A 12,865-nucleotide genomic window follows, 5' to 3' on the forward strand; every position below is an offset into this window, starting at 1 on the left:
TATTGGGCGTATTGTTTTTGTCGGTGAGTGTCCGTGGGGTTGAAAAGCATGGTGTACTGTTGCGTACCTCTATGTACTTCGGATACCACTAAAAAGCAAGAAAATGCGACGTTCCATAATTTTCCTTCGAAGTGCGGTTTAAGACAAATGCAGGCAAGCTATTTCGTGGCACGAGTATGTAGCTTGCATTTTAATACATCAGATTTCAGTGTAAGCATATCAATCAAGCGAATTATCCCCGACGAATTTCTTTCTGGATTTTTAGTGTTTATCCTGTTTAAAACAGAAAAGTATCACCGAGCTCGATAGCTGCAGTCGCTTAAGTGCGGCCAGTATCCAGTATTCAGGAGATAGTGGGTTCGAACCCCACTGTCGGCAGCCTTGAAGATGGTTTTCCGTGGTTTCCCATTTTCACGCCACGGCCGCTTCCTTCCCAGTCCTAGGCCTTTCCTGTCCCATCGTCGCCATAAGACCTATGTGTCGGTGCGACGCAAGGCCAGTAGAAAAAAAAGTATCAAACGCAGGAAGGATCTTCAGCATGTAACTGATCTACGTCACCCACAAAGAAAAAAGTACCTAAAAGTCTCGTTTCTATGTCGAGGAAAGGCTACGAGTATATGTTAAATCTAAATATATATTGATGAGATTTCAAATGCCAGATTATGGAAAACAGTCTTTATGTTGAGAAGTAGGATGCGGTAATGAAATCAGAATAATGATTTAAGGTATCTGAACTTGACCAAAACGTAAATCAAATTGAGAGTAGTGGTACAAACGATCATTTGGGAGTTTTATTCCTGTTAGAACAAACTGAATCTTACGAGAAGAAAAAGTGAAATACGGAGAAACGACGTTAAAATTTGCGTCCTCTGGCATAGGAAAGCACCTAGAGACTACAGATTTGAGAGCCTTGCTGTACCTAACTGTACCACATCAGAAGATGCTGAAAAATTATATAGGATTTTCTAATGGCGAAACGGGCGTAACATCGTTCTTCAAACAGCGGCTTCAATACGAATGTCGCTACATCAGATGTGTGGAAGAAAAGGTAGAACAACCGACAATTTATAAGATTGTGATTAAACCCAAAGTTATTTATGACCGCAGTCTCGATCAGTTTATCGGATACACTGAGGCAGAATTAGTGAAAACTGGAAGTGACAAACTCGCTAATAGACTTCTCTTCTTATTTCGTGAATTGTTTCGTTTAAGCAAAGTGTAAGAAATACGTTGTAGAAAGTAAGTCATACAACTGCTCTGGGTCTATTTTTTAAAATCTCACTTCTGTTGTGTGTCTTCTGAAATTGCTAGTTTTAATGAATTTTTATAGGTTTTCGTACTGGAACGTGTTGCAATGAGCGCGCGAGACAGCTCAGTAAAGAGAATTCTAGCGGCGCTTGTCGGAAGTATCTCGAGGCCGAGTCTAGTGTGCTGTATTTCCCGGCCTTGTGTATCTCATAGGCAACGGTACGACCGAGGGAGTTTGCCGTGCGTTAGGGTCGCGCAGCTCTGAGTTTGCGTTCGGGATATATTGGGGTTGAATCCCACCGTCTGCAGCCCTACAGATGGTTTTCCGTGGTTTTTCATTTACACACCAGGCAAATGCAGGGATACGGCAGCTACCTTTCCATTCTTAGTCCTTTCCCATCCTTCCTTAGCCGAAAACATTCGATGTATTAGTGCGATGTTAAACAATCTGGATACGGCGCATGGACATGGTTATGGACGACCGTCTACGCGTGTGGTGGAGACCTGTCTTATTGAAACCGCATTCTACATCGCTCAAGGAGTGTCCCATATTCCACAGATTCCGCGCTCCTGTCAAAATTGTCTTTAAAGAAATGGAGTAATGAGGTGATACTCCCACGATGCCACACCGAACGTTTACGCCCCACTGTACCTGAAAAAACGGCCTGGCGTGCCCAATGGGGATTATACACACTCCATTCGCGCACATTGAGGCGATTAACGGTTTCATTGCTTTGGAACAGCGATTCGTTTGTGAATAAGATGGTCGTTAAAAAAGGACTAGTATCCACATGCTTTATGGTCCATTGACAGAACGCCACCCGGACTTCGAAGTTATGATCGAGGAGCTCCTGTTGTAAGTGTAGATGGTACGGGTGGAAACGATGGGTTTGCAATATCCGCATAACAGACGCCCGGCTGATGTCCGTCTCCGGTGCGATGGCCCGTGTGCTAGTGTGAGGGTTATGCCGGATAGCGTTCCGTACCTCTTCATTATGAGCAGATGTCACGGGATATCTCGGACAGCGTCCTTCCCAGAGATGCAGTTGCACGCAGACGTTTTTGCACACACCTAAATGTCATGCCTGTCGGTTGCCTATCCGGACAGCGTTCTTAATACAGGCGTTGTGCCTGTTGTGCATTCTGTCAAGTTTCTCCATAGGCGAGTAACATATCCACATAGTCTTCGCTAGAGTACATGAATATGGAGTGAGCTTTGTGTTTTGGTGTGACTTCCCTCGAAGGAGGAGAGTTCGCGGAGCTACATTTCTACATGCCTTCGCATGTTATTGTTCCAATGTGGCACACTTTGTCCTTCCTATGTCCTACGAATCTTGGAACATTTACGACGTAGCTAACTGGAATGTTCGTTGCCTGTGTCTGTCGCAGATGACTTCATCCTCGCTCAGCTCAACTCCATAACATATTCCACGATACCAGAAATAAGAGTTTTGTCTGTAAATTGCTCAGAATTTGAAAATAATGGTATTTCTGTTTCGTCCATGGCCATACTAATAAGGAAATGCACTTAATTTTTTTTTCAGTCATCTCTGTACTGTATGTACGGTATGTACGCGCATCACTAGAAAATGGCAGAAGAGAATTAATGAGAATCAGCAACTTATGTACAGTAGGCGAATGCAGCTCTATATTCTAGGCTATACAATTTTTATTCACTTTGCGTGAAATGGTAGTTTGTTGTTGGGTATTCAGCTCGAAGGCTGGTCTGTTCCTCCACAGCTCACTGAAGGCGTCACTGAAGAGGCATAATAGGGAAATGAGGAGTGAGGTAGTTTCCCCGTTGCTTTCCTCACCGAGACAGAAGTTGCTATTGCATGTGTTTGCCAAGCCCATTGAAATGCATGCACCAACCGACCCTATGGGCGATATTTTCATACCAATCATAACTGGGACTGGCTGCATAAGGAATGGTATTCCTAGCATCGCTCATACGTCAGTCACTTTCATATTGTCAAAGCCAAGGATGAGACTAAGACAGGTCAATGAACGTAACAAATTGCTCTAGCCCATACCAGAAGACATAGCGCACTGTAAACACCACATCTTGCCAGCAAGGGCTCATTGGTAGTTTAAGGGAAGACCTAAAATACAATTCTCCAATATCGGTAGTGGTCCTATCGATTACATTCTGTAGAATGACATTTTTCGACTACTTGTGTTATTAACTTTTATCGTACCGGCTATAACAGAATTAATAAATTTCGGCCTCACCCAAGTCTATATTAACGCCGAACATAATTTAATAAAAATTAGTATGTGAAGTCGGGAAATAAGGAACTACAGTCTAGGCTAAATAATTTTATTCACGCTGGATGAAATGGTAGCTTAAGGAAAGACTCGTAAATTAAATTTTTAAATACCTATGTTATTGGTCCTATTGAAAAGTGCTACACACAGTAATCAAAAGTTATGGGGAATACAACTTCCGGTCATTTGTCATATACAGTTTTACCGTACCAACGATAACAGAATTCATGAATTTAGATTTTCGTTGCTTAGTCGTGTTAACCGGCGATGTTTTTTTTTTTTTTTTTTTTTTTTTTTTTGTCATGCTTGGCTTCAGGTGTAAAACCGCATAGTCATCAATACATTGACAAGGAAAATTGTGAAAATGATTATAAAAAATCGAAAAAATCGTAAAGGAATCTAGTGGTGTTTTAGAAGTATCTTTCAGAAAATAACGCTTTTCATGCCTTACAAAACTATTTTGTTGAAAAACTATAAAATTTCAATTTTCGTCTTGTCCGTTAATAATGGAAAACAAAATATATTTGTTAGAAAGTGGTGGTTTAAAAGAAATCTCCTGCTCTTTCACTAAATTCTAGTCTTTTCCCTCCACTCCCCCCCCCCTCCACTTTTATTTTCGTACCTACCACGGATACCTCTCATCTTTCCAGCACAGCTTTCCTTTCTCTGCTCTTATCTCTGTTTTGTCATTTCAATTCCTAAGATTACGAGTTTGTAGGTTTTCTGGATTTACATATGACTGTCTTTTTAAGTTTGGCCAGGGGAGAAAATCTATGAGAAAAAATTAAATGTGGTGGAAATGAGAATGTTGATGTGGACGATGGGCAAACTACGCATGGATAGCATACGGGATGAGTTAACATCAGATGTGCGGTGTTGTGGAATTATCAAGGAAGATACAACAAAAGACTGCTATGGTATGGATACGTTACGAGAAGAGAGGAATTGGTGGGATGGACGGTAAGCAGCCTGCAGGTGGTGGAAAGACTAGCAGGAGGGAGGCCGAATAAGAGATGAAAAAACTGTGGCAGAGGATGCAGAGGGTAAAGAGACTGCACAAGGATCCATTGGACAGGGAGAAATGGAGGAAAGCTAGGAACAGCAACCCATGATGATGATGATGATGATGATGTACACGTATGTTACCTTTCAGATTAGGCTCTGTTGTGGTATGGAGTGGTATCATTCTTGACATTCATTTACTAGCTTTGGAGTAGTTGACCCTGAGCCGTGACTTAAATCCCATGCGGCGGGATTGGAATGTGTTGAACTGATTTTTTTTTTTTTCTTTTCAGCATGATGAAACAACCTAGGGTTCCTATAAGTGGAGAATAGGTTATCATTCTTCAAGAGTCAATCAGGAGTGTAGAATGCACGCGTATAAACTATCGTTCATGTCAAAGGATGCAACACTCATTTTTAGTATTTGTGATAGTTGGGTAGCTTTACAACAAAGCAAGAAAATTTATGAACTATCTGTGAACAAAAGTAGAAAATAATAGAAATATTTCTATAAATACTTCTGTCTCATTCATATTATTAATAAATGTGTGATTAAATCATGTAGTGGATAATAACTGGATTCTGCTACTTGGTTCATCAGTTGATGCCTCATAATTACTAGCATTGAAGCAGAAGTTTCTTATCGAATTACATTGTTTTCTGTGTCATGTGTTGGTGAATTGCTCATCTGAGATTTATCTGCATCCTATCAATGTGTTGCCACTGTAAATAGCTATTGAATTGATATTGTCAGCAAGTTACAAAGTCTTTTATTCAGGTGTGAATCTGATGTTATGAGGTAACATTAAAAAAAAAATAAAAAAAAATAATGCTGATTCCATGGCATGTTATCATTTGAATTGAAAGGACAAGTTGCTGTAGGCTTCTATCTCCTTACAGTACACCATAGGTAATCCTTTGCAGATTGGACCTACAAAAATTCATGCGTGGGAAGTTGTAAATACCTCAGTATTAATATAAGGAAAGATCTTCATTGGAGTAAGCACATAAATATGATTGTAAATAAAGGGTACAGATCTCTGCACATGGTTATGAGGGTATTTAGGGGTTGTAGTAAGGATGTAAAGGAGAGAGCATATTTGTCTCTGAGACCCCATGTAGAGTATGGTTCCGGTGTATGGGACCCTCACCAGTATTACTTGATTCAGGAACTGGAAAAAATCCAAAGAAAAGCAGCTCGATTTGTTCTGGGCGATTTCCGACAAAAGAGTAGCGTTACAAAAATGTTCCCAAGTTTGGGCTGGGAAGACTTGGGAGAAAGGAGACGAGCTGCTCGACTAAGTGGTATGTTCCAAGCTGTCAGTGGAGAGATGGCGTGGGAGGACATTAGTAAACGAATAAGTTTGGGTGGTGTCTTTAAAAGTAGGAAAGATCACAATATGAAGATGAAGTTGGAATTCAAGAGGAGAAATTGGGGCAAATACTCGTTTATAGGAAGGGGAGTTAGGGATTGGAATAACTTGCCAAGGGAGATGTTCGATAAATTTCCAATTTCTTTGCAATCATTTAAGAAAAGGCTAGGAAAACAACGGATAGGGAATCTGCCACCTGGGCGACTGCCCTAAATGCAGATCAGTAGTTGATTGATTGATTGACTACTAGAATAAATCCTTGCTGGATCCATTTTTTCTCCAGCTGACTTTTGAGCAGTTCATCTGTTTCTTTGCAATGGGTTGAAAACTTTATTCTTCCATCATCCATCTAAATTCATGTGCCATCACTTTTCGGTGATAATGAAGATGTTAGAGTACATTCTACATTGTTTTCTTGAAACCTAACCTGTGTATTAGGCATGATGATGATATGGTCTCTAGAGAGGCCTGGTGGCAGGTCTTTTTCCAGTAGACAGCCTATAGATAATCTGTATGTCTTTGAGGATGGGGCCTTACTTAACACGATTTCTAATGTTGAAGTCATCACAAACACTCAACCCCCGACACACATGAATCAACATCTATAACATAAGATTTAACCAGTTAAGGTTAATATCCCCCAACCTGCCCAGGAATCAAACCTGGGACCCCTCCCCTTAGACTAAAGAGACGCTAACCATCTAGCAGTGGAGCTTGATGTTAGGTAAAATAAAGATGGTGGATATGTACAATATCATTACTACTGTTTCATCTTAACTTGTATTGTTTCTGTTTCAGGTAAGAGCAAGGAAGCTGAAATCAAGAGAATAAACAAGGAGCTTGCTAACATAAGAAGTAAATTTAAAGGTGACAAAACTCTAGATGGCTATCAAAAGAAGAAATATGTCTGTAAGCTCCTCTTCATCTTCCTCCTGGGACATGACATTGACTTCGGCCACATGGAGGCAGTCAACTTATTATCCTCCAATAAATACTCAGAGAAACAAATCGTAAGTACATGGGAGCTACTATAGTAATAACGTTGCAGTTATGTCGACAGGGTTTGTTCTTCCTTGTTCCTGCAAGCTGATAATCACTTAACAGCTACAGTCTTTAAGTCACATTCCTTGTTCGTGATATGCAGTGTAGGAAGTGTGTTCTGGCTTATGGAGACAGGGATATCACTTTCCTTTGAGCCATGACCATAAGCCTGTTCTGTTCTCAGATGGTCATTGGGTCTGTTCAGAAAGACTTGAACAAATGGCTTCCAGCAGTTTTATTCCATTAAAGTTCTGATACATTAAATTGATTTGAAGTTTAGTCAGTATTATTCTACTTAGCTTGCAGTCATTTGAAAGGCTAACTCCCTCTGTGGATGGCTGGTTGAACCTTGGCCTCCAGTGGGAGAGGTTGTTGGATGAAGGTAGAAAGGAAAGTATCTTTGGCATTCCATTACAATGTAGACAAGTAAAACATTAGGCCTTAAGTAAATTTACTTACCACTGAGTGAGTTGTTGCATGGTTTTGGTCACATAGCTGTCACCTTGTATTTGGGAGATAGTTCTACTCAACTATCAGCAACCCTGAAGATGATTGCCATGGTTTTCCTGTTTTCACACTAGGCAAATGCTGGGGCTGTACCTTAAGGCCACAAACACTTCCTTCCCTCGCAGTCCTTTCCTATCCCATCATCATAAGACATGTCTGTGTTGGTGCAACATAAAAAGAAATTATCCCAAACCACCACTAACAGCTTACCGTATATAAAGTGCTAAGAGTTTAGTTTCTCTGTTAGTATACGAAGGGCGATGAAATATAAACTGGATTTTTGTTCCTGAACATCAACAGTTGATAGGACTGGCCCCGCGTTTCTGCTATGCTTAGGCGGGACCGTTAAGAGTGGGGAGAGCGTGCTGTTAGATATTTTCCGCCGTTTCGTCAGTAACGCTTACAATGTCAGAGCAACAGGTGCACCCCTCCACTGCGCAATGCGTAATTATAAAATTTCTTGCTTATGGAGGAGTTACAGTGGTGGAAATTTGCCAGAGATTGACTGCGCAGTTCGTTGTTCATTGTCAAGGATGTGTGTGTTTGCCTGGCATAAAAAGTTAAAGGACGAGAACATGTGGAAAATCAGCAATACAATCGCCGTCCTCAACCAGCATTACAGACAAAAACATTCATGCGGTTAAAGACATTCATGACGATCAACGGGTGAGAGCACCAGAAATTGCAGAAAAAGTCTGAATCGTTTATGGGACCTGTCAAGCAGTCATCACAAACTACCTACAGTACAGTTCTGTAAAGTGTGTTCCAGATGGGTCCCTTGCCTTTTGACCGAAAATCTGAAGTTGAGACGTTTGGAGGTCAGTCAGAGACTTACAGCAAGGTTTGCAGAAGAAGGTGATGCATTTTTGAGTCAGATCGTCACCTGCGACGAAACGTGCATCCACCACTACACTCCGAATCCAAACAAACCATCAAGGAGTGGCTGAGGAAAAGGGAGGCAGCACCAGTGAAAGGCAAAACCTGACTGTCAGCTGGCAAGGTTCTTGCAACAGTTTTTTTTTCAATCGGCAAGGCATTTTGCTGATTGATTTTTTGTTGCTTACTACTGCGATCGGTTGAACAAGGAGAGTGTTGCATATCGCCGCAAAAGATGAGAGCAACAGATTCGACAGGTCATCCTCCTCCACGACAGGCGTGGCCCAATACTGCAGCTCTAGCTGTCTTCAGGCTACAGGAAATGCTCAGGACTACACTTACAGCCCAGACTTATCACTCTGTGATTTCCATTTGTTCAGACCGCTTAAAGAAGCTCTAGGAGGGCAACGATTTGAAGGTGACGAGTGTGGAAGACTTCGTGCGCAACTGGCTGGTGACACGATCCTGTTCTTTTTACAATGAGGACATCAAAAAACTGTGCATATGTTGGGACAAATGCATTTCCAAAGCAGAAAACTATTTAAAAAATAAATTCTAATTGCCTTGTGTTTCAATAAATTGTTTTAAAAAATAAAATCCTGTTTTTATTTGATTCCCTTTGTTTTTTATCGTATTTTTATGGTCCTTATTTATAAGGAAGGGAAATTGTTTTAAATGTAGTTTAAAAGATTGTGATCTATAATACTCAAAACAGTAGCACAGTATTGTAAATTAATATTTCGCCATCAATATACAGTCCAACCTAAATTATCTTTTGATTAGTTTGGATAACTATGAACAAAATAATTTAGGATGGATGTTTTAACACAATCAAAAAATGTTTTGCATCAGGTAGTGGTGGTGGTAGTGATTGTTTTAAGAGGTCTTACAACTAGGCAAAACATCCTGCTATAGTTTTGCATCACCGCTGAGAGTCATCCAACTGTGTTGCAATGTTGACCTATCGTATGCAGCCTGGAGTGACGACCCTTAAGATCTTTAACATACAACTGCACGCATCCCAACCCACAGGTAGAATGCCATGCTGAAATAGGAGGCAATATTTCAGTTGTAGTTGTTGTACTAGTGTGCAAGCATTAGAGGTTTGTTCCAAGCACAAGCACTGTAGTGAGAATCTAGGATGACATGATGTGCAATGTTGACATGTGAGTGTGTACGCATAATTGCATTTTGTCATGAAGAATGGTCAACAAAGGCTGTTGCTCATTGTTTGGGCCATAATCAGTGTCCGTTTGAACAAGGAAGCAGCGCAGAAACTGTTGATGATATGGCTCGCACAGGTTGTCTTAAAGTCTGTGACTACAGTTGATGACTGTTACCTTCAAATTTTAGCTCAGAGGAACCATGAACTCAATGCTACCCTGCTGAATAACGATTTTTGGGTAGCTACAGTCTGAGTTTCAACTCAAATTGTGAGGACCAGGTTACACAAAACTTCATTCTTGACGTCCATTGCAACGCTAGTTAGGCTCAACTTTATGTTGGTCTTTTTAGAATTGACGTAAAGTCTTTTTCACTGATGAGTATTGAGTAACCCTTGTTGCTGTTGATCGTCAGCAACCGTGTTTGGAGGCAGTCAGATCAGGCTTCACGTCTGGACACTCTGTCCAGCACATGCAGCAAGGTGGTGGTTCTGATGTTTTGGTACTATTGGAACAGGGGTCCACTCAGCCTCAGAAGGTCAACTGAGTAGAGACTGTGGGGGGGAATTATTCCCACCAGGCGAAGTGGTTTTCTGTGGTTTCCCCACTTTTCCAGATAAATACTGGGATGGTACCTAATTTGAGGCCACGGCTGTTTCCTTCCCTCTTCCTTGCCTATCCCTTCCAATCTTTCCATTCCATACAAGGACTCTGTTCAGCATAGCAGGTGAGACCACCTGGGCTAGTTACTGGTCCTCCTACCCAGAATATCCCCTATTAAACTTCTTTTGCTCCAGGACACTGCACTTGAGGTGATAGATGTGGGATACCTCAGAGTCTGGGGGAAAACCAACCCTGGAAGGTAAACAGATCACATAAAAAAAAAAAAATGCTGGGAAACCAAATGCCACAACTAGTTGTGCAGGGCAATATTATTGCTGTACTATGCGTGGACAACATTTCCTGACCCATAGCCGCATTGTATCACCAGCAGTTTGGAGGAGAATTTGTCTAATGAACAATGCTTGCATCCATCGTGCAATTTCCGTTAATGACTTTGTCATCACAATATCACTCGACTACAGTGGCTGGCATGTTATATGGACATGTTAATGGTTATGAATTTCATGTTTTTGGTCCGTATTGAACTGAGAATAATATATAAGTAATAATAATAATAACAACGTAAACGTTTCCACCTTTTCAATACTAAAATATATTCACAAAATTATAAATTACACGGTACTAGTTTCGATCCATCTAGGGGTCATCATCAGCCGTATTGGAGCAAAGATCACTTTTGGTGAAATCCTAAGAAAATGTTATTTTAAAGAATAACAAGTGAAATGAGATGTTATTATGGTAATAGTTAATAATACAAGGAATATACATACTAAGAGGTTTTTAACAAAGAATAAAGTATAAATGGGGTGTTGTAAAAATTATAATCATGGAAATCAGTAAGTTGTTGTATTGAAATGACATATATAAAATTATATATGGCTTAGGAAGAGGGCTTAAGGTGGGGCTGAAGGGTGCGGGAGAAAGTGTAATTGTCTTGGAAAAGTACCTTTGATTAAATTTAGGATTGAGTTTAGGTTGGCTGCATTATTGTTTCTGAGGAAAGTGATAAATAGATCGAAGAGTGTGTTGGGTTTCTCTGAGATTTCATTGAGATTGTGACTGGCATTAAAGTATTGGTCTAGGTGTATGTAGTAATTTTCCATTATGTTGAGTAAAGGGCCCTTGTTTGCTAATACGAGGATGTCCATGTCTTGTTCAATATTGGTGAAATTATGGTTATAATCTTGCATGTGTTGGCCGTTGGCTGAAAACCTAACGCAATAAAATACAACAGGTCAGAAATAGATTTTTCATTCAATTCACAGTACCTTTCAGCAGCAGTTACCCCTATTCCAGCACCCCTCAGCCCTGCCTTAAAATAATCCCTCCTCGCTTCCCTCTCCCTTACCCACTCTCTCCGATCTGCCCTATCCAGTTTTTTCCCCCTCCCTTCATATCAATTATACACTACTATGTTCCACACGCCGGCCCCTTTTCTTCAGCAGTTCTCGTACTAATTTGGCTTTCATTATTATTATTTATCAGATCCCTTGTTCCGTATTGAATTGCGAATCTTCACAACCTACTTCATAGAAATAATTTGACCTTCAAGCGCAACAGTTGCCCTCAGCTTTTAAGGACAACAGACTAGAAGCTCTTTCATTGGCATAAGTGTGCCATGTTTCTACATTATTCACAGCATATTGTCTAAATGCCACTGCTACCATATAATGACGTATAGCTATCAGAACTTTGTAACGAATGATATGCAAGTTTTAAAAATCTTAAACATCTAGATAAATCAACTTGAATCATCCTTCAACGACAGTCAAGTGCCTTATTTTGATGCAATTTATCAATTTAAAACTATCACCTTTGTGACTATTCTTCATCTTCAACTTGTAACTTTATAGCATCAAACCACAATATTAAAATCTAATTTCAACTCTTGCGTGTTTCTTATTAATGTTTACAGCATATGTACATTGTTTATGGACCATTTGATATGTTATGTAATTTGTGTTATTGGCTGATGACCTTGACCTTAGGTCGAAAGTAATGCCAAATAAATGTTTTACTTGTAATGTAAACCGCATCGCATTGCAAAAATTTTGTATTGAAAAGGTGGAAATGACAACTAAATATTTTTAATTATGTAATCATTCAACATGGACCAATCAACATGGCGTTCATATCCCATAAGTTTTGTAGGGAACTGACCTTGCAATGTGTGAAAGTGCGTAACAGAGGGGGTAGTGTGAAATATGTATTTGCATGTTGGGTGGTGTCAACCTAGCACAGAATATCGTTGTTGATCAGAGATGTCCGAGGAGAGTATGGGTTTTCATGAACATCTCTCAACCTTTGACTTGAATTGAGTTTGCCTTGCTGAATAACCTTACCAACTTATGGCCTTTTCCATCACTGAAAGCATTGGGACTGTACACTTCACTGAACTAGTGATGTCACTCTGCTGGTGACCTATTCTTACTGTCAAGAACTGTATGACTGTATCTCTCACGTGGTGGGTCGCTTGACTGTTCTAATGAGTAACGTTGCACAGTACTAAGCAACATGGACACAAGTGCATGTTTGTGCACAAGGGATGCCGTGAGTTAGTTTGCATGTGCCAAAGTATGAACTTGTTAGATTTTAAGAGAGATGGATGAGCAGTCCTTAATTGAGAAATAGCCTTCATATATATAACCGGATGGGATTTCCTAAAGCAGATTAGGCAAGCTTGTACCTTTATGTGACTTTTGGCATTATCAGAGCCACAGGACCTCCTTTTTTTTTTAAATCTGAACTACGAGGTCATGACTT

The 12,865-nt window shown here is 40.3% G+C and overlaps 1 protein-coding gene across 1 annotated transcript in view; it reads left to right on the top strand.

Moving 5' to 3' along the window:
* Positions 1–12,865, top strand: part of AP-2alpha (adaptor protein complex 2, subunit alpha) — a 267,807-nt gene that overhangs the window by 121,071 nt on the left and 133,871 nt on the right. Inside the window, exon 3 of the mRNA XM_067143004.2 lies at positions 6,690–6,901. Coding sequence (XP_066999105.2) covers positions 6,690–6,901 — 212 coding nt within the window. The remainder of the gene's footprint in view (positions 1–6,689; positions 6,902–12,865) is intronic.

This window comes from Anabrus simplex, chromosome 3, assembly GCF_040414725.1.
Source record: "Anabrus simplex isolate iqAnaSimp1 chromosome 3, ASM4041472v1, whole genome shotgun sequence".
NCBI classification, from domain to species: Eukaryota; Metazoa; Arthropoda; class Insecta; order Orthoptera; family Tettigoniidae; genus Anabrus; species Anabrus simplex.